This window comes from Neopelma chrysocephalum, unplaced genomic scaffold (genome assembly GCF_003984885.1).
Source record: "Neopelma chrysocephalum unplaced genomic scaffold, ASM398488v2 Primary Assembly neopelma1_68b, whole genome shotgun sequence".
Lineage (NCBI taxonomy): Eukaryota > Metazoa > Chordata > Aves > Passeriformes > Pipridae > Neopelma > Neopelma chrysocephalum.
The window spans coordinates 1302157-1322506 of NW_020897728.1; the positions used below are offsets into that span (position 1 = coordinate 1302157).

Genomic DNA, 20350 nt, shown 5'->3' on the forward strand with positions numbered 1-20350 from the left:
CCCCACCCCACAGATGAGGCTCACCCTGGCCATGGGGGGCAACCAGCAGACCCCTGCAGGCAAGCCAGCCAAGAAAGGCTCCTGGGCTGCCTGCCCAATTCTCAGCTCAGTCTTGGCAGTCTGCATTCCCTTTCCATGTGTCCAGGCTCTTCTCTGCCCACCCCAGGCAACCATGAATGTGAAGAGGCTCTGGGACCCTCTTCAGGGACTGGGACCAGTCTGGACCTGTACAAGGCAGACATTGACACACTGGAGCAGGGACAAGGACTAGGATGTAAGGAAATGATCCTTCCCAGGGAAAGCTTCGTGCACTTGGAAAGGGCTATGGCCTGGAACATTCAGACCTTGATGGGGAGACAAACAGGAAGCCTGCAGTCCTGGTAGAGGACAGTGAGGCTGGATCTCCCAAGAACTCTGCTCATCCCCTGAGTTGTGCAGCCATGGGTCTTTTCCTTCCCCAGTGGGCACCCCTTGGAACCAACCTCACTGGGCTACAGCTGGCAGCTTTCCAGCCTCCATCCACTCCTGACATATGGGGCACCCCAAAGCCAAAGCACCCCACAGCTTCCCCCCCTGTGCACCATGGGGTGCTGGGCTTTCCTCCATGGGCATCCCTAGTGAGGTCGGTGGACAAGGTGTCCCCCCTTCTCCTCCCTGCCTGCCAGATCTCTGCAGGCAGGCCCCAGGTGGGCTCAGACCCATTTCCCTGCAGCATGTTGCAAAGAGCACAGCAGGTTCTCAACATCTTTATTAGTTTGTTGGTTTATTTCCAACACAGTAAATCCTCTCTACAGCAACAGGTTAGTTAAATCTGGTTTACATATTGCTGTCTCATGAGTGCTGCAGCCTTGATGCCGCTGTGACAAAATCAGGCTGCACTCAGACAGGAAAATGCGTTAAATTCTGCTGTGACTGGGAAAAAAGGAAAACCAACAAAAATCAAAAGAACAAACCACCAGGGAAAAACAAACAAACCCACCAACAAAACCAAGGTGAGGAACTGAAGGCGAGCACAGCCACACCACCTCCAGGGAAACCACACGGCACTGCTTGGACAAGAATGCGAGGAGGAGTGAACCCAAAAACGTCAGGGACTGGGCAAACCCTTATATATATATTATGTATAGGTATTTATATATATATATATCATCTGGAAAGACACGCTGAAAAAACAAGAGATCGCAGCAGTATCTACCGTAAAAAGGAGCTACGCAGCTTTCAGAGTCACACCAAGAAGGAAGCACACAGCAGAACAAAGTGGGGGACAAATGGGGACACTGGTGTTTTGGGGTGGCCTTTTAATTTGTGAGGGGTCGTGTGGGGCACGGGTCTCAGGGCCAAAAGCCCTCATACACCCGTTGGGAGCCCCAGGACCTGTGTGTCCTTCACTGAGGAGCAAGGATGGGGTCTGGGGTGGGGAGGGCAAATGCTTTTGTAGGGCTGGGTGGGACCTGCTTCCAGCGGGCTGGTTCTGCTCGCCCAGATGGTGGCACCCGGTGGGTTCCCTACAGGTCCCTGCTCAGGTCCGCCATGGAACACCTACGAAGACCTGAGCACCCATCACCAGAGCCAGGGCCTTACCTGTGCCTTACACCGGGCGCAGGAGGGGCTGGGCTCTGCTGCTCTGGCAGCTCAGGCCAGTGGTGGGGTTATGGGATGACGTGGATCTCTGTGCTGACTGTGAGAGACCAGATCCACCCGGAGTCCGGATGGGGCCCCACGGCTCGGGGGGGAGCCAAGCCCTTGAGAGACGCCTCGCTCAGCGCGCAGGCGGAATGCCGGAGGTGGGGGGTGTGGATTTGGAGGGCCATGGTGGGTCTGGCCGGCTCTGCAGGCAAAGCCAGACACTGGTGTGCTCCCCATGTCCCATGGGTCACCCCACACTGCCAGCACCTTGCGGTGATGCACCCTGTGGGGCAGAGGGTGCTGAGGGTTCCCCAGCATGGCAGGGGGAGTGTCTCATCTTATTGCTAATGGCTCCACGGTGGTGACACCTACAGGCTGTGGCAAAACTGGAGGTGGGATTTGCTGTGTGACATCCCCAAAACCAGTGGTCTCTGGGCCCTGGCAGCCTCAGCCCAAGAGCTGGGAGGGGAGCTGACAGCGTGGCAGGGACCAAGCAAGCTCACTGCCCCCTTCCTGGTGCATTTCTTGTGGCAGGCGGTGATTATCCTTCTTGCAACAAGGGACCAAGGAAGTGCCATCACAGGCAAGGGCATGGGCAGAGGCAGGGGGACACTCATGCCACCCTCCTGCCCTGATGGCTTCTGGAGCAGGGCTGACCCCTCTCCACTTGCCCTGGGGCAGCCCTCAGGGTACATGACTAGGGCAAAGAAAGTTTGGGATGTGATTTCTCACAAGGCTCAGGCAGCTCTGGGGCAGCAGGTCCTGGGTGTGCTGGGGGATCCTGTGCTAGCTCTCCCCAGAAAGGGCCATCAGGGAGAAATGGAAGCTGCATCCCTAAGAACGGACCAGTGACCTCCCAATAAGCGCTGCTCCCTGTTCCTGTCTTCCTTTTGACTTGGTCAGCCATCAGTTGACCTTGGGGGACCAACCTACCTCCTGTGTCCTCTCCACGTCCTGTTCCATCCCACCATCCCGTCCCATCCCAACATCTCGTCCCCATCTCACCACCCTGACCCTGCTACCCCATCCTGGCCCTGTCCCCCTGCCACCCACCCTCCCAAGCCGGGGCCAAGCCGATGCTAGGGAGGGTGAGGACCAATGCAGAACCATGTGTGACTGCTGGACAAAGCCCCTCTCCTTCTCCTGTACCAGACAAGGGGGTGAGGCCAGCGGCAAAGAAGACAAATTGACCCCAAAGAAGCGAGGGCCCTGGTGGAGGATGTCCACGGGGCGGGTGGGTGCTGGCGGGATGCTGACGGATGGGAGATGGCTCTGAAGGAGACGTCGGTGGCGGGCGTGGACCTCAGCACGATACCTCCATGGTGTGGTTGATCTGCCCCATGGCCTCGGTGCTCTCCGAGTGGGTGCAGGCACGTGGGCGGGTGCCATCCACAGAGCTGGCGCTGGTGAGGGAGGCCGTGCGGGAGCGTGCCAGGCGGGTCATGCTGGCAGATGGCACTGCACGGGCACAGAGAGACGGCCGGGGTGCTCAGCTCCCTCCGAAAACCACCAGGACCTGAGCCAACACTGCCGCCGGTCCCGCTCCCCGATGCGAATGAGCCCGGGCACAAGCTTGCAGCAAGCGGTGCTGTGACAACATGAGCAGCTCCAGGCTGGTAAGGGACGGCAGGGCAGGGCCCTGGGACAGGCTGCACCCCAGACCCACTCCTGGGCATGCAACCTCCAGGCATCAGGCAGTGGGGACCCCTGGCTGCCACGCTCCAGGGAAGGAGCGAGCTGGAATGGGAACTCCCCCGGCTCCCCAGGGTGTGCAGGGATGGTGACACCCTCCCCCAGCCAGGATGCCCGATGGGCACAGCTCCTGGACAGCTGGAGGAGAGCACAGTGGACACACTGCTGAGGCTGTGCCTGCATGGAGGGGGGCTTCTCCAAGTGCCATTTCTCAGCCCTCAGCCCCGGCTCAGGCGAAGCGGAGCGAGGCAGTGGGCATCTGGCTGGGAAGGGCCAGTCCCGCACCCAGGCTGCTCCCAAAGGTGCCCAGGCAGCTCGAGGGCACAGGCCAGGCAGGCACCATGCAGCAGCGGGCATGGGCTGAGCAGCTCTGAGCGGTACCTGTGCCTCCACTCAGCCTCCGATCCTTCAGGTGGGTGACTGGCAGGGGTGGAGCGGGAGAAGGGCAGGGAGGGCAGAGAGAGAGCATCAGCCCCCTCTGGGCTCCACTGGGCCAGGAGCCCCCACCCAGCCCCACGTGTGCCTGCACAGGGACCTGCACATGGGCACACAGAACTGCTCACACACACACACACACACACACACACGTGCAATGGACCTGCAAACACACACGTGTGCACACGGACTTTTGCATGCACGCACAGGTATGCACAGACCCAAACACATACACACACGTGGTCATGGACCTAAGCACACACATGTTCACAGACTTGTGCCCATGGACTCGCTCGTCTTTGTTGCACACACACAGCCCCTGCTTGTGCACACACAAACACACACACGTGTGCACGCTTGCACAGAGACCCTGTCCACACATGTATGTACACACAGAGCCCTTGTACACATGTCTGTGTGCACACAGAGCCTGTGCATCCCATGCCTCTGCGGACACAGGGGCAGACATGATCCACACCTGCACATACAGAGTCACAGACACATGCAGCTCTCCATCAGGTCGGACACACAGCGGTGCCAGGCTCCTCTCTGGCAGCAGGGTCAGCACACGTGCACACAGGCACACACACACGTGCACACACAGTCCCACACCAGCCCCAGGCCCAGCCCCAGCACTTACTGTAGCCCATGCCTTGCAGGAAGTACTTGAAGGCTTCGGTCAGCTTGCCTGGCTGTAGGGAGAGAGCTGGCTGAGCTGAGGCAGCACCAAGGCTGAGATCCCCGCTCAGCCCCAGGCCACCCCTGGCAGCCCCTGCACAAGACCCCTATGCCCTCATCAGCCCGTTCCCAGCTAGCCAGGGACAGCACCAGTACATGTCTCAAAGACCGGTATATCCAGTTAACTGGGGAAGTTGTGGGGGCTCACCTGTGTGACCTGAGGCAGCCCACCGGAGTCAGCCATCTGCAGAGAGAAGGTCCTGCTTAGTTTGGGAGGGTGCCTGTCCCATCCACCATCCCCTGGCACCCGCGACAGGATGCCACTGCTGGGGCCACCCTGCTCTCCCCATACATCCCCAGCCCCAATGGCCAGGAGGGACCTGGAATGGGGAGATGGGGACATTCTGCAGCCCTGGGGCAGAGGGCAGTGGGGCACTTCATGGGCAGCAGGGACCTCCCAGCTGCCCCGTTCCACTGGCCTACCTTCAGGAAGGTGGTGTTGGTGGGATCCAGCTTGGAGTTACACTCCACCTGTGGGCAAGAGAAATGACATTAGCCCTGGGCCAAGCAGAAGTTGCCCACATGTACCACCAACTGGCCCACAGCATTCCAGCTGGCATATCCCACCCTGGCCAGGAGGAGACAGGACACTAGGCAAGCCCTGAGCCATGCAGAACGACAGAGGGGACTTTCCTTCTACCAGGCAGTGTCTGGGTGAGGGCTGGAAAGGGAGCTGAGGGTGGCTGGTGAGGCATCCCGTGTGTCACAGGCGTGTGTACACGCACACAAGTGTGCTCATGTGCACGTGCACAGAGGTACAAGCGATGGAGGAGGGGGGCGAGTGTGCAGTAACACATTCCATACAAATGTGGAGATGGGGACTCCTCCACTACTGTGGCTGACTGTGCAAGGGTGGACAACCATGTGGATGTGTGGAAGGACCCCAGCGGCTGTTTGGGTGCACGAGGCCAAGCAGGGAGTGTGCCCGTGTGCCGACACATCTGAGTGGGCACATTTGTGAGCACGTCTGGGCATATGAAAAAGGGGAGGTTTTCCAGGTGTGGCAACCATGCACAGATGCATGTGCACAGGTGCCCACACGAGCACGCTCCCACGCAGCTCCCATGGGAGCTGACATGTGTCTGAGCAGGCAGTGAACATGTGCGTGCCCACGCATGGGCATCATCTGTGTGCCACCCTACAGGCAGTACACCATCACTCACCACCCCCTCTTCAGCAGGCGCATTGTCTCCGACCACCAGCATCACGGGGCAGCTGGAAGTGAGAGGAGGAAGGGGCATGGTCAGGGTTTGGGCTGGGTGAACTCCACTGCCCTGGGACCCTTCCATGCCAGCACAGCTCTTACCGCAGCGTCTTGGCATTGGGTACAGTCCCAGGCCGGTTGATGTCCAGGTCCCTGCGGCTGATGGAGGAAAAAGAGGGCCAGTGTGAGCCCATGGGCAGATGCCACCACCAATGCCACAGCACAAGAACTGTGGCACTGCCAGCCTCTGGAAGCAGCACCCAGCCCCGCTGTCCCAGCACCTTGAAGAAGGAGGATGCCACAATCATCCTAAGCAGAGCCCATGCCATGGGATGCAGCACCCAGCAGAGTGACAGGGCTCCCAACCCCCTGCACACATGGGACAGCATCTCTGCCCCCTTTCCCAGGCCTGTGCCAGCACCCAGTGCAAGAGGAGACCAGGGGATGTGCACCCATGGTGGTGGGGTCTGGGACATGGCAAGCCTCTGGCACAGGTACCACCACGCCCACATCCCCAGCCAGCAGTGGCAGACAACTTTGCACTGCTGCCTGCCTATGCTGGAGGTGACAACAGGGTGATGACAGCACCCAACACGGGTTTGGGTCCCCACAGTGACCTCAGAGCCACCCACCAGCACTGCAGCCCCTCACCCTGGCACAGACAGGGACTGCCTGCAGCACCCACCTGTTATACATGTTGAGGAAGAGCTGGAGGTTGAACTGGTTCACCACGCTGCCGATCTGCTGCCGGTAACTCTGCACCAACTCCGTGTTGTTCATCAGCTCTTCCTGTGCCAGGAGGGAATGGAGATCAGGTGTCAGGGACATACCCTGCTCCCCCAGTCCAGCCCATGCAATGCTGGTCAGCAGGGACAAGGAGGAGGATGCTGGGCAATGCAGCTGGCACAGGGGTGCTGCACACCCAGGCAGGACGTGGGCATGGGTCACAAATTCTTCAAGGCTAATCCCCACGTCAGGCAGGGCTTGACTAACCCTGACCCTGACCCTGGGTCAGGTCCAGAGGCACTGCAGCACCCAGAAGGGCACAGCCCAGGTGACCCAGCCGGGTGCTGGGTAGGGGGCTGGTGTCAGGGGGCTGGCAGGATGCACAGCCCTTACCTGGCTGAAGAGGTGGGACAGGACAATGTCCGGCAGTGTGCTGGTGAGGCCAGAGAGCTGTGGAGGGAGCACAGGGAGTTACAGCACTGCCATGGCTGGCTCCTGCCCCAGAGAGCCGCCAGGGCCAGCAGGAGGGGTCGGGTCCCTGCCCACCTTGGCAGCTGCCCAGTCAATCCAGCCTTTGCCGTTGGGGTCGATGTTCATGAGGACCAGTCCTTCGACCAGGTCAGGGAAGATGAGCTGCAGTGAGGAAGAGAGGAAAGGCTCAGAGGGGAGGGGAGACATGCCCTGGGTAGCCCCCACCAGCATCACTGCACAGGCATTGCACAGAGCTGATATGGAGCAATGGGAGACCTGTGGCGAGGCTGCCCAGACACCACGGCCATGGCACTGCCATCCTGGCTCCGCATCCCTCCACGAGCCTTTGCAGCAGCAGAGACTGCCTGGAGGTGTCAGCTCCTGCTTTTCCCCATGCCCTTGGCTGACAGCAGGTCCCAGCAACTCAGGGCCAGCCCATCCCAGCCCCAGGCTCACCGCAAACTTGGCCAGCACGTAGGCTCCTGCCCCAACACCGATCCCGATCACGTACTTGAACCTGGAAATATGGAAAGGTGGGTAGGGTGGGACAGTCAGCTCCAGTACATGTTCCTTGGGACACTCCTCCACCCACAGCATGGGGCACAAGAAGATTTGCAGGCTGCCAGCTTACAGGGACAACTCCCCAAGCTCCAAACCCTTTCCTTCTGCCCATCTCCCTGCCCAGGACCCTCAGCCAGCAGCCGTGGAGGAGAGGCTGACTCACCCAAAATGCTGCACCACACTGGGTAACATGGCAGCCAGCTGGTCCATGGATGGATACTGGTACCTGTGACACAAGGAGGCACAGAATGTTGGTTATGGACCCTATTCAGAGTGGGTTATCTGGGGCAGCTTGCCTGCCTGAAGTGGGCAGGGAAATGCCACCCACTTGCAGACCACCCCATTGCCCACCCTGGGCCAGTCGTCTGCCATGGGCTTTGACACAGTTTGGAGAGACCCACAGGCAGGGCACAACTGCCAAGCAGTGACAACCCAAAGGACAGGGAGGTGACATCCCAGTGGGCCCCTGAACAAACTGACACCTACCCCTGAGGGAACTGTGAGGCTCCTGCCTGCTGGCCCGGTGCATCCACATGGCAAACCACAAAGTGCTTCGTGATCTCCTGCATGTCCTCGTAGTTGAAGAAGGTGTTGAAGCAAAGCTTGTCTGTCAAAGGGCAGGTGGAGATCAGAAACCAAACACCCTGGCACTGGGGCCTGGTGGGGCAGGGGAGCATGGACAGAGGCTACATGCCCTCCCTCTGCCCTTCAAGAGGGAGGTGACATGCCACCAAAGCCATCCCATCCCCTTCCCTCCACGCTCCTCATCCCTGCAGCAGAGACCACAGCTGCTGCAGCAAGGGCTGCATCCCTACAGGTGTTGGGAGGCACAGAGATGGACAGACACAGCCCAGAGGATGAGGACTTTGGGGTGAGCCTCACTGATGAGCCTTGGAGGGATGGGACTGGGGGATTCAAAGCCCAGGGCTGCAAGACCACCCAGCGGGCAGTGGGATTAGCAGCCTGGAGTACTATCGGCTCCACCCAAAATCCCCAGAAAGGGCTCAAGCAAACATGGGATTTGAGAAACAGCTGCAAATCTGCCTGCTTGGAAACAGTCAAAGAAACAGGCACAGTGCTGCTGTGGACAGGCCCCTGCCATTACAGCGGGATACAGACACTGCTGGGGCTTGGAGAGGTCCTGCCCTATGGCATCAGTGCCAGGATATCCCTCCCAGACTGTGAGGATGAGGCAGTTGTAGGGCCCATTGCAGCCAACATGACGTGTACCTGGACACGACAGAGCTGCTGTGATGCTGAGGCAGCTCACGTTGCCTGTCAGTGACTCAGCCTCAGCTGCCAGCAGAGCAGGAAATGCTTCTCCCTGCTCACAGGGAATTGGGCATCCTGGCTCAGCTGGAGGGCACAGCCCAGGGCAGGGGTCTGGGGTGCAGGACCAAGGCTGCAGGCTGACAGAAAGTGCAGCATTTCCACATCCAGAGCCTCTGCCAAGGGTCACTCCTTTCCCTCCTGTCAAGGTCCCTCCTTCCCTGCTATTCCCAGTCTCTTTTGTCCCCCACTACATCCTGCTGCCAGCTGGGTCCATGCTCTGAATACCAACAGGCTGGTGGTGGTGGTGGCAGCAGTGGGGACCAACCCTGCACCCCCCGTGTGCCATCCCTGCCTGGTGTGGGGGGGCAGGCAGACAGCACCAGGGTAGCCAAGCACTCCTGGCTGTGCCTGGCCCGGGCTTTGGGCTTTGAGCATCCAAACTCTCCCGGTGCTTCCAGATGCCTGGGGGGACCGAATGCAGCCTGGGGACCCTCCATGGGAGGAGGGAGGCAAAGGAGCTGAGCCAGGGGTTTTGGCCCTATGTCGTGGCACCCCATGCAGCCTCGGGCTCACTCCCACCTGCCCTTGGGAGCACCACCACCCTCGGCCCAGGGAGCAGCACCACTCACGGTTGAGCCCCACGTCGTGGTACGTCAGGATGGCCGGGCGGTTCCCCTTGGGAGAGCCCCGGATGACCACGTGCAGCAGCCCATAGGGGGTCTCAATGTCATGTTCCTGGGGGAAGAGGAGAGATGGGGTGATGCCCACCTGCCCTAAGACATCCTCTCCTGCCCTGCCATCACACCCTTCACTGGGTGCATGCTTCCCCACATGGCTGGTCCCATGGGAGGACAAGGGAAAGAGGAGCAGCTGTTACAGGGGAAAAAAAACACCTTTGGGCATCCCAGAGGTGATAGAAAGCAGGACAAATCACATACAAATGCTCCCAGCTTCCATCAGCTTGGGAAGGGAAGGGAAGGGAAGGGAAGGGAAGGGAAGGGAAGGGAAGACTGTGGATAAGGATCATAGCATTTAGGATTGGACATGTGTATCATGGGATGGGACCACAGGGTGGGATCAAGGGATAGGATCCAAGAGGGCTTGAGAAAGGAGGATCGTGGGATGGGACAGGTGGACCACAGGACAGGACAGGAGATCTTCAAGGGCCTGAGATTGAGGAAATTTTGGCAACAGGGTGGGGATTCACAGCATGGCCTAGCTGGGAGGCGATTTGCTGTGCCTGGGACAAACAGGCAGAGGTCAGAACCCAGACGCCATTCCAGGAAACGCTGCAACCAGATCCCAAAATTACAGCTAAAGTAACTTTAGAAACCTTTGGTCTGAAATGCCACTGCCCTCAAACAGACAACAAGACTATCCCGTGCCTCAGTTTCCCTGTTTAGGAGGGCTCCAGCCTTGCTGCCCTGGCCCTTGTTCCCAGCCAGCAAGGGATACCGAGGCTGTGAGCCCAGGTGCTGCCCAGGGACAAGGGACCAGAGGTCACCTCCAGATGCTCACGCCTGCCAGCCAGTCCACTGGCAGTGACCTAGAGGCTGGGATCTGGTGGGTGCAGGAGCATCACGTGCTGGGCAGGGCCAGGCAGGAGATGATGGCAGGGTGCCCAACCATCACGGTCCTCACTGCTGGCACTGGCAGCCCCACGGATGGGCTGGTGGGAGGGGAGCAGGTACGTGGATGCTCACGCGGGTTACGCGCCACCAAGGACTCTGAAGGACACAGGCCTCGGGTGGGAGGAACCACCTCAGGACAGGGTCTCCTCGCTGCAGTGCCTCCCCTCACCGAGATCTGCTGTCCCTGGGGAAGCACAGCACTTGAAGGCACCTCAAGGACTCTGTGGAGAAAACTCTCGGCTCCCAAGGGCACCCTGACCCCACCAGCCCTCATCCACAGCTGTCCTTCCATCCCCTGCAGCTGCATCAGGCAGCAGTCCATGAGCAGGGACATCCCTCTGCAAAACAGATTGGGAAACTGAGGCAGAGGAAGGGCCTGGCCCAAGGTCACAGAGCAGGAGGCATCCATGTGGTCTGATCCTGGGCACGGGGCTGCCTCCTTGCCATCACCATGCCCACGGTCCCCATCAGAGCCCCAACAGCTCAGCCTTCAATCCTACCCCAAAATCACATGCCCAATGTAGGGGATCCATCCTCAGCACTGCTGCCTCCTGCTCCCCACCCCCCGCCAAGCCAGGCACATCCTGCCCATGGTGCAGCCTCTGCAGCACCGCTGGGTACCACAGCCCTGCCCTTTGCCGCAGGGATGCTCTCTGGATGGGAGAGGCTGGGGATGCAGGGGATGCAGGCAGCAAGGAGAGAGGGGCATAGAAAACCCACAGCCCCAGCGAGGAGGGGCATGCGGGTCTCAGCACCCATAGGTGTCTGACAGAGCCCACCCATGTCCAGTTTACCTGCTGACCGCTGCAGTGCTCCCACCTCACTCACCAGCCTGTTGCCATCGGGTGTTGCCATCACCCAGAGGCCGGAAGGCAACCGAGGGATTGCTTCAAAACAGCAAGAGACCTTCTCCCTCTGCAACCCAGGGGGTGGGGAAGGGGGAGTGAGCCCCCCCATCAGCACACAGCCCCAGCACGGGCCGCAGCCACTCACCCTCAGCCTCGGCGCAGCATCTCCGCCGGGCTCGGGGAGGACATGCTCAAGGACAATGCGTCCCCAAAACCTGCGGCACGTCAGGGATGCGGCAGCAGGGCTGGGGGAAGGAAGGGCTCCCCAGCAGTGGGTCCACCCTTCCTCAGTGCCTGCCTGACCCACACCGAGCCCTGCTGGGTGCAAAGGCCCAGCCTGGGCAAGCGGGAGAGATACCGGGGCAAAATTCCCTGGGAAGGGAGGGCAGCGAACACGGGGACGGCAGTACCTACCCCATCCCAGCACTCCGGCATGGTGAGGAAGTGGGTGGATGAGGATGCGCTGGCAGTGTGGGCCAAGCACGGGCTCCCGGCAGTGCAGAGGGCTGGGGCGAAGCAGAGCTCTGCGCTGGCTCAGCCCCTCGCCTCGATTTATAGCAGAGCCCCAGCCCTGCGCTAAGCCCTCCCTCTCCCTTCCCCCTCGGCAGGTTTGGCCTCCATTGCGGGCGAGCGCCGCGATGGAGCCAGCACTCAGCCATTGGCTGCCGCGGGAATTATTCATGCTCCAATTGGCCCCAAATACCCTTGTTTATGAAGAAAAAACGCCTGGCACCGTGCGGTACCTTCTCCATCTTCCCTCTTTCGGCAGACAGACACAGGCGGGGTGTCTGGACCGGGCTGCACTCGCACCCCTCACAACAGACCCAGCACGGTCTGGGAAGAGCCCTTCCATGCTCCCTGCAGCCACTGCACACACATGGAACCCAGCCCCACACAAACATGCAGAATCATGGTCGAGCCCACAGCCAGCCGGGCCAAGGCCCCGCAGCGATGCACAGGCAGCACACACAGAGCCACAGATGGACATGGGGACACACCAAACAAACAGCGGGAGGACGAGGCAGGCGTGCTCCACGTGTGCACGTGACCACGCATGTACATGCACAGGAACACGTACCAACATGGGCACACAGGGACCAGGCAAAACCACATCTGTGCATGCAAACTTTGGAAAAATCGATACGATACCTACTGAAGCACACGCACCCCAAAAATACTTGTGCATAACCCCCACGGGGCCAGGCCCAGTGTGTCTGTGTCAGCACATGTTCCTGTACATGTATGTCCATGGTCATGTGCATACTGAGAGCACGCCTGCTGCATCCTTCTCCCGTGTGCTTAGCATGTATGCCATGGCCATCGCTAATGTTCATGGATGCACAAAAACCTGCACACATGCAGAACCTTGGACACACGTGCACAGAGGGGCACACACATGTACACACGTGAACGCTGCACAGATGCCTCTGTTACCTTACCCAGCAGCACAGTCATCCCACCTGCTGCAGGGTGATGGCAGGCGGGGGAAGTGCAGGATTTAGCCCTGACCTGGACATCGCCAGCGGCAGGTAAATAAGGCAAAGGAAAGGCAACCCAGCAGCACCAAGGGGTTGGATCCTGTCCCTGGACTGACACATGCTGTGCACACACACACACACACACACACACGTGTATTCCCATGTGTACATGCATGAAGGCAGATGGTTTCTTCCCTGATTCCAACAAGGCTTTGTGAGAGAGCAATTCCATCTGCCTGCAACTCTCACCCATGGACAGCCTCGTGCCACCACAGCCCCAAAACCACCCAGCAATCTCTGGGTGCCACTCCCTTGCACCCTGCCTGTCCCTGCCCATCCCAGCACCGCTGCCCAGCTTGGCAGAACTGGGACAAAGCTGGACAATCTCAGGTGGAGAAGGAGTCCCACGGTCTCTTTGGTGCCCTTCAGGGAGCCACTAAAAGCCACGTCCTGCAAACAAGTCGGGGCTGGGCAGCCAGGGGGTCTAGATATGGGACAAAGGACAGACAGACAGGCAGGCAGAGGGGTGGCATTCACCTTGCCTCCACCAAAGAGGCTTTACTCTGCTCTGCTCTGTCCTGCAGGGAGCTCAAACCCAGGCCTGGAAAGATGCATCTCTGCGAATGAAGGACCGGCTGTGTGAGGAAAGCCCAGCTCCCAGGTGGTTCCTGGCACAGGTACAAAGCCATTCACACCTTCAGGTGCCATTTTTGCTTTCCCCAGCCCTGCTGCCTGTGGAGCCAAGGAGCCTGAGCAGCCACAGCCCGTGGGAAAAAAAAACAAGAGATGCAGAGGGGCAAAAAAAGACAGAAGGTGGCAAAGGAGAGGAGAGAAGGGGTGGAAGAGCCGTGGTGAAGTAAAGCATGAAAGCAAAAGGGTTGCAGGGAGATGGGAGGGCTGAGCAAGGCTGACTCTGCTTGAATAGCATCAAATGGGATTGCCACCCCTTTGGCTACTGGCCCATTTGCCTGGCGGGTGGCCCAGACCTCCTGCTGGATGCAGGGCATCCAGGTCTCAGGGCACCTGCCCCTGGCACTCCTGCACCTTGGCTTATGTCAGCAGCCCCCAGGGCTTCACTTCAGCTGGCAGCAGTGGGGGCTTCCCACTCCCCACCACTGCTCCAGCCAGGCCTGAGCATCCTGCCAAGGGAGCAGTGATGGGCTCTGGGGAGGAGCAGAGGGACAGGGAAGAGTTAAGCTGGGGGGTAGATTGAATTATCCCAAGGAGGTGAGCCTTGAAAATAGGGTAAGATCTCCCCAAGGAATGGCAGGCAGCCCCCAGCCTCTGCACAGAGCCAACCTGCAAATGCCGAGGTGGGGAAAAGGAGGGGGTTGCCCTGGCACAGCCTGAGAAACTCGTCCCATCCCTACCCTGAGGCTCTTGGAGTGGAACCAAGAGGGCACAGGGCCCGGCTGGCTTGGGAAAAGTTTCGTTGATCTTTGGCCAGTTCCTTTTTTAGGTCCCGAGGGGATGGAGAAGCATCACTGTGGCATTTGCCGTCCATACCCGCTCCACTTGGCACCACCAGGGACGTGGTTCAGCATCACCGTGGGCCTATCCCTGAAATGCTGGCATGCAGATTGTCCTGGGAGGGTCACTGCTCTTTAGCATCTCGAGTGCCAACCAAGCCCTGCCCCAGCACAGCTGAGCAAGAGTCATACTGGTCCTTGTGGTGCTACTGGGAGGTCTGGGCAGCCTGGCACAGCCACCTCCCTTTGCTTCCACATCTCCATCTTCCTCTTTGCCCTCATTTTGGTGATACCAGATAGTTTGGTCTCCCCTCCCTCCAGTGGCCAACAGGAACCCTGAGCAAGCAGAGCAAGGAGCAGCTCAGCCCTGCACACCCTGCCACTCACAACCCCAGCATCTCATCAGCTTTGGAGCTGTTGGGAAGGGCACCATTTCTTTTCTGACCACTGCCATTTTTTAATCATTTTGTGGCTTTCAAGAGGGCCACAAGAAGTCTGCCACTCTGTGAACCACAGCAGCCACCACACAGCATCCTGACAAAAGGTCTCATTCCCTGATCAGCGTCCTGCCGCCACACAGGTGACAGACACCAAGCAGGCCAGCACCAGAAGTCTGGGCACTAATTTGGGGCTGCTAAAACAGGCACCTGTGCTCCCCTGTGCCTCTCCCGGGATGAATGAAACCCAGATTTATTTTACCCTTACAGGTGCTGTTATTTCAGTGCCAGACCTGTCAGGGCTCAGCCAGCACCACCCAAGCCCACCCTCCCAGTGGTCCCAGTTGCTAGCAAAGTGGCAAAATACAACCTGAAGTCAATTACTGGTGTCCCCTGGGAGAAGGGATGCTTTAGGAGAGGGACAGGCAGCAAGGTGGGGTCTGGGAGCCCAACTGCCCTCCCTCCCTATCTTCCTGCACCTCAGTCTCTGCAGAGGGAGCCTGGTGCTTGATGAGGGACAAAGACCAACACAGGAGCCAGGCATGAGCTCTCCCCACCACAATCCCTGAAGCCATATTGTGGGGCTCCTCTGGAGAGGTGAAATGGAGGTACAAGGTGGGCAGGTGCTAGCCAAGGGAGCAGAGGGGCCCTGTTCTCCAAGAGAGGTGGGTGGTACAGGGGGCAATGCCCCAGCCCTCCAAAAAAGAAAGAGGCTTTCAAACATCCTTATGTAAGCAGGGAGCTGGCATTGCCCAGGAAACCATTGCCATGGCAATGGTAAAGGGGCTGGAAAAGCAGCTCGGCCTTCCTGAGAAGAAATTGCCTGTTTTAAAGGTTTTGTCCCCAGCCCATGGCCAAGTGCCCACCAGCCACATCTGAGAGCCAGCACAGAGCATGGCTGGCAGCATGTCCCACATCCCCTCCTGACAAGGACCACGATGGATGTGCAGCCCCATGCACAGACACCAAGCAGGCACTGTGTCCCCATGGCAGGAGGGACAGCAACACCCCTGGGTCCGCTCAGTGCCCCACAGCCTTCCCCAGCCACAGGACACAGGATGCTGTCCCATGCAAGACCCAGGGTGGGGGGCATCACCCATGGCTGGTCCTACCTTCCAGTCTGTGTCCACAGTGGAGAGGAAGACATCCGAGTTCTCCTGGGGTGAGAAGGAGCAGGAGAAGGAGCCATTAGGGACAGAGACATCCCTTCACAGCAACTCAATTCCGCAGCACCCTCCGCCCACCCAGCTCACGAAGCCCCCCGACAACACAGGCACCCACTCCCCAGAGCCCACACAGGTGGACACATACACCCACATCTGCAACACCTGCACACAAGTGCAGGCACTACCTGCATGTGGGCACACACACGAGTGTGTATGAGCATGTATGTGCCATGTCTGCACATACACCCCCCATCCCGCCAAACCCGACCCACACACACACTGAACACCACACATGTGCACATACGTGTGCCCAACACCAGCACACACACACACAGAGTACCACACTTGTGCCCCGTACCAGCACACAACCCCTCCCAAGCACCTGCGTTGTGTGCAGGAGCTGGAGCCAGCGAGGTCACCAAACTCACCAGCTCGGCGTCCTGTCCCCGCAGCAGCGGCTTCTCCTCGGTGAAGCGCAGCTCATGCAGCCCTGCCATGGTCATCTCCTGCAGCAGCAGCCCTGCCCAGGGCAAGGGAGGTGTCAGGGCAGGTCCTGCCTCTGTCCCCTTCGCCCCAGCCCTCCGGAGCCTTTTGGGATGGGACCCAAATCAGCTTCACTCCACCCAGCTACCATGGGAACTTGGTGCTTCAGCTTGTCCAGGGGCTGCAGTGAGCCCCTCCACTGAGAGCTGGAAGCAGGCACAGAGCAGACAGTGCCTAGATGAGCTCAGCTCCCAGCTCCTACCTGGGTCCAGTTCTCCCAGGTAAAGACAAACCTGTCTCCAGGACACAGTTTTATTCAAACTGAGAGATCAATCTCATCTGTCCATGCTGGTCATCTCATAAGCACCAGGGCAAGAACATCCCAATTTCCATCCCAGCCTTCACCATCAATCAAAGAGAGAAATTCCAACTTTTTGGCTGGTTTTAGGCTGCAGATAGGTATGGATGGGACAGAGGAAGATCTCCTTGCACAGCCAGAGCAAGGGGTGATGTTTCTCAGCCATGCCAGGAAGGCAGAGGGATGTTCCAAGCAGAAAGAGAGCAGAGAGACAGCCTGAAGTTTGTATAGTAATGATGGGAGAAAACCAAATGTGCAGCCTTTGCTCCCAAAGTCTTCTCCTTGTCCATGAAGCAGGTGCTGGCCAGCTGGCACCTCAGCCCCAGGGCTTGCAGGGACAGACTTCTCCATGGAGCTGCCACTAAGCAGCACTGTGAGACTGGGTGCTGCTGACCAGGGACTTCGTACCCCCAGTGCTGGCACCTCCACAAACACCCCCAGGCACAAGCCCAGCTCAGAAAGCAGAGGGATTTAAGGAGATCAGCAGCTGGCTGCACACAGAGGGTGACAGACATGGGGACACAGGGAACAATCCAGGCTCCCCTGTGTATAGGTAGGGATAGGTAACTAGCAAGTCCCAGTGCAAGGGGATTATCTGCACTCAGGCAGGATCCAGACCTCAGGCATTGCCTTTGCAGCCTCTGTTTCCACCCATTTCCCAAGGCCAGACAAGTTGTTGCTGCTCCAGATAGGCCAGCATTGATCCCAAACCCTCTCCACTGGCTTCCCACCCTGTACAATCTCCCTGGACATAACAAGGATGGTATGGGCTGTGCTTGCACCACAGCAGACACAGACCCCACTCCATCTGTACAGCCTCAGCTGAGCCTGCTCCATGCTTTGTCCACCTCCAGATCAGCCTGGGTTGACAATGTGGAAAGTCCAAGCAATGCCATGAGCATTGTAAGGGCCCCACGAATACAGGAGCTGGTCATAAACTCCCCTCCAAAGCCAGCTTTTGCTCATCTGACCGGGTTTTCTATTCAAAACTCAAGCAGGCTGTGCCACCTGCCTGCTTTCTGCAGACACAGCACTTTGCCTTGCTCCTTGGGAGCCATCCAACAATCCAGAACTGTTTGGAGGGAGAAATACCACTGTGAAGCCTCTCGGGAGTCCCAGAGCACCCAGCACCAGCAGCCTCCACGCACAGAGGGTCCCTCCAGGCCAGAGGCCACACAAAGCCCAAGTGGGGAGAGGTGCCTTCAGCCCCACAGGGAGTGTGCTCCAGGCTGGGCTGCTGCTGCTGGATAAAGGGCTTCGTGCACGGGGAAAACCCTGGCCTGCAGCCCACCAGCACAGCTGAGACAACACAGCCTGCAGAGCCACCGACCCAGCAACCCCACAACCCCGGGGTAAAACATGGGAGAAAAATGAGCCTCACCGATAGCTGGGTCTGGAAGAGAGCAGGAGCCGTCCCGCGCTGCCTGTGCCGACCCACCGTGTGGCCACGGCCCCAGGGTGGCTGGGAACAGCACTCAGTGTATGGTGAATGCCTTTATTAATTAAAGCCTCCAGCTAATATGGGCGGGAGGGTGGGTGAGCAATGAGCAAAGGCCCCGTGACCTCGCTCCCGTGGGGGGGCACAGCTGGCTCGCGAGGGACGTGGCAGAGCCCTGCACCAACCAGCATCCTCAGCGCACGATGGACAGTCACCTGGAGTGGTGCTGAGTGTGGGGACAGAGGAGGGATCAGTACGTAGGGGAGTCCCATGGGTGCCAAAGCCTGTGAGCAGGGTCACAGCCACGCTGCCACCTTCCCTGTGTGCTCTGCTTCCCTTGCCAACCCTCATCCCTGCTCCTGGCAGTGCAGCAGTGGGGCTGTGGGCAGTCTCACCCAGCCCAGTTGAGCTGCTGTCACTGAGGAGTGCTGGTGAGGAAGCCACAGTTCCAGGTCTCCTAGCCAAAACAACTTGGCTCCCATCTCATGCCGAGGTAATGTGTCCAAAAACAAGCCCTTTTCCTTGCAGCTCACCCCGATCCCCTCCAACAAGCACCCATTCACAGGGTGCCACCCCAAACGCACCCACCTCTGCTCCCACTCTGCCTTCCCAGTGTGATGTCACCATTTCCTCCACACAGCTGGGACACACCTCTTCCCTAATTGCCAATTAGTCCCAAGCCCAGCAGGACATAAGTGCTTTGGCCCAACAGGGCCCTGGCACTGCGTATACAGATGGGGTCAGGAACAGTCACGTTGGCTTACCTTCCCCAGGAATCTGCAGCCCACTGCTGGATCATTGGAGGAGAACCAGCTCATAGCACAAAAATATATTGTTGATGTTATTGTTATTATTAATAATAATAATAATAATAATTATAATTATGCTGGTCGGAGGGCAGGGGTCCCTCGGATGTTGCACCAGCCTCACAGGAGTCTCCCCACTGACTACCTGTGTCCTGCCCTGGCACGGATGTGGCACCCACGGGATGTTGGCACGGATACTCCAGGCTAACTGAGCAGTGTGCAACAGACGGGGAGGCAGAGCTGGAGAAGTGAGGGCTGGCCCCTGCCAGGCAGTGAAGCCAAGGCAGCCTCCAGCGAGGCTGGGAGAGGGAAGAAGGGAACCTGCAACCCAGTCTGAGACACGGCTGCATGCCCACAGAATTGCCCCCCAAGCAGGACCGCTATGTGCTCCCCACACTGTGGGGAAAACCCGAGTGTGACACGGCCTGGGCCACATCCTGCCCCATCAGTGCAGGGTGAACACCCACAGCTTGCTCTGCCCCCATGAGGGGCACAGGTCTGCACCCCAGCAGGCCCCAAAACCCAGCCTAACAGTGTGGTGCAACTGGGGGACGCAGGAACGGGCAGCCACACCACGAGAGCCACCAGGCCAGGGGACCCGGTGCCACTGACGCAGGGGCTGAGCATCGCAGGGTCGGGAGTGGTAGTGGCAGCGGGGGGCTTTGTGGGGGCTCAGGCTGTCTCACAGTGGCTGTTGCTAAGAGCAGCCTCCTTCCCAGCCCAGCCCAGCCCAGCCCAGCCCATTCCTCGGGGCACCCAGGCAGCGGGGAGCCTCCCAGGGGAGGCTGGCTGAGGAACAGAGAGGCACCGCAGGGATGCTCCAGCGGTCCCCCGGCCACCCCCATCCCCCGGCTGCCTGCTGTGCCGCCCCCCCTTGCCAGGGGGCTGCCGACTCCCTCTCCCCTTCCCCCAGCGCCACCGGCCTGGGCTTTCCCCGCCGCAGCAAGGCATCACCTCCCGTACCCCAAAAACGATCCTACGGGCGGCAGCCCACACTTGGGGGAGCAAAGGCAGCGGGCGAGAGGGGTGGGGGGGCAGCTCCATCTCCCGGGCAGGGGCTGAAGGCTCCTACTCCCCGCATCCCACCGCCCCTCCTCGCTTCTCCCCCCTCCCTGCTCCCCAGCACGGGGAGGGGGGGCCGGGCCATACCTGTCAGGAGCTCGATCTTGTGCCGAAGCACCTTCATGCCGGGGCGGCGGGTCCCGGCGGGCGGGGCGGGGCGGGAGGGGCGGCGGCGGCCCCGGCGCGGGGAGCGAGCGGAGCCGGAGCTGGTGCCGGTGCCGGAGCCGGAGCCGGAGTCGGTGCCGGTGCGGGGCGTGTGGGGCGGCGCAGGGGCTGGGCTGGGCACGGCCCCGCCGGCCGGATCCTCCCCCCGCCGGCGCCCGAGGGGAGGGACGGGGCCGCGATCGGGAGCGGGGGCGCCCGGGCTCGGGACGGTGCTTAGGGAGGAGGGAGCGAACGGGAGATGGAGGCACCCTGGGGGTTACACAAGGGATGGAGGCTCCCTTAGG

At 59.7% G+C, this 20350-nt stretch overlaps 1 protein-coding gene across 4 annotated transcripts; it reads right to left on the reverse strand.

Annotated features, from left to right (window-relative positions):
- Positions 1–730: 730 nt before the first annotated feature.
- NDRG4 (NDRG family member 4) lies at positions 731–20097 on the reverse strand. Of its 4 annotated transcripts, XM_027685275.1 has the most exons (17): positions 19989–20097; positions 16183–16274; positions 15701–15745; positions 9355–9460; positions 7940–8060; positions 7617–7679; positions 7349–7409; positions 6968–7054; positions 6815–6871; positions 6381–6484; positions 5798–5854; positions 5655–5706; positions 4915–4962; positions 4640–4675; positions 4394–4445; positions 3700–3738; positions 731–3084 (listed from the first exon to the last, which is right to left on the reverse strand). In XM_027685275.1, the coding sequence occupies exons 1-17, from the start codon at positions 20023–20025 to the stop codon at positions 2930–2932; spliced, it is 1212 nt and encodes a 403-aa protein (XP_027541076.1). In that variant the 5' UTR covers positions 20026–20097; the 3' UTR covers positions 731–2929. The 4 variants fall into 4 exon arrangements, with proteins under 4 accessions (XP_027541076.1, XP_027541073.1, XP_027541074.1 ...); XM_027685272.1 differs by lacking the exon at positions 3700–3738 and having other exon boundaries at positions 19989–20096; XM_027685273.1 differs by lacking the exons at positions 15701–15745; positions 16183–16274; positions 19989–20097 and adding an exon at positions 11619–11750.
- Positions 20098–20350: the final 253 nt, after the last annotated feature.

Excerpts from the sequence above, each read along its gene's own strand:
- NDRG4 (XM_027685275.1), bottom strand. The coding sequence starts at position 20,025 with ATGAAGGTGCTTCGGCACAAGATCGAGCTCCTGACAG. Across the intron at positions 15,746-16,182 it reads GGGGACAGGACGCCGAGCTG|GAGAACTCGGATGTCTTCCT; the intron begins GTGAGTTTGGTG and ends TTCTCACCCCAG. Across the intron at positions 3,085-3,699 it reads GAGGCTGAGTGGAGGCACAG|TGCCATCTGCCAGCATGACC; the intron begins GTACCGCTCAGA and ends GTGCCCGTGCAG.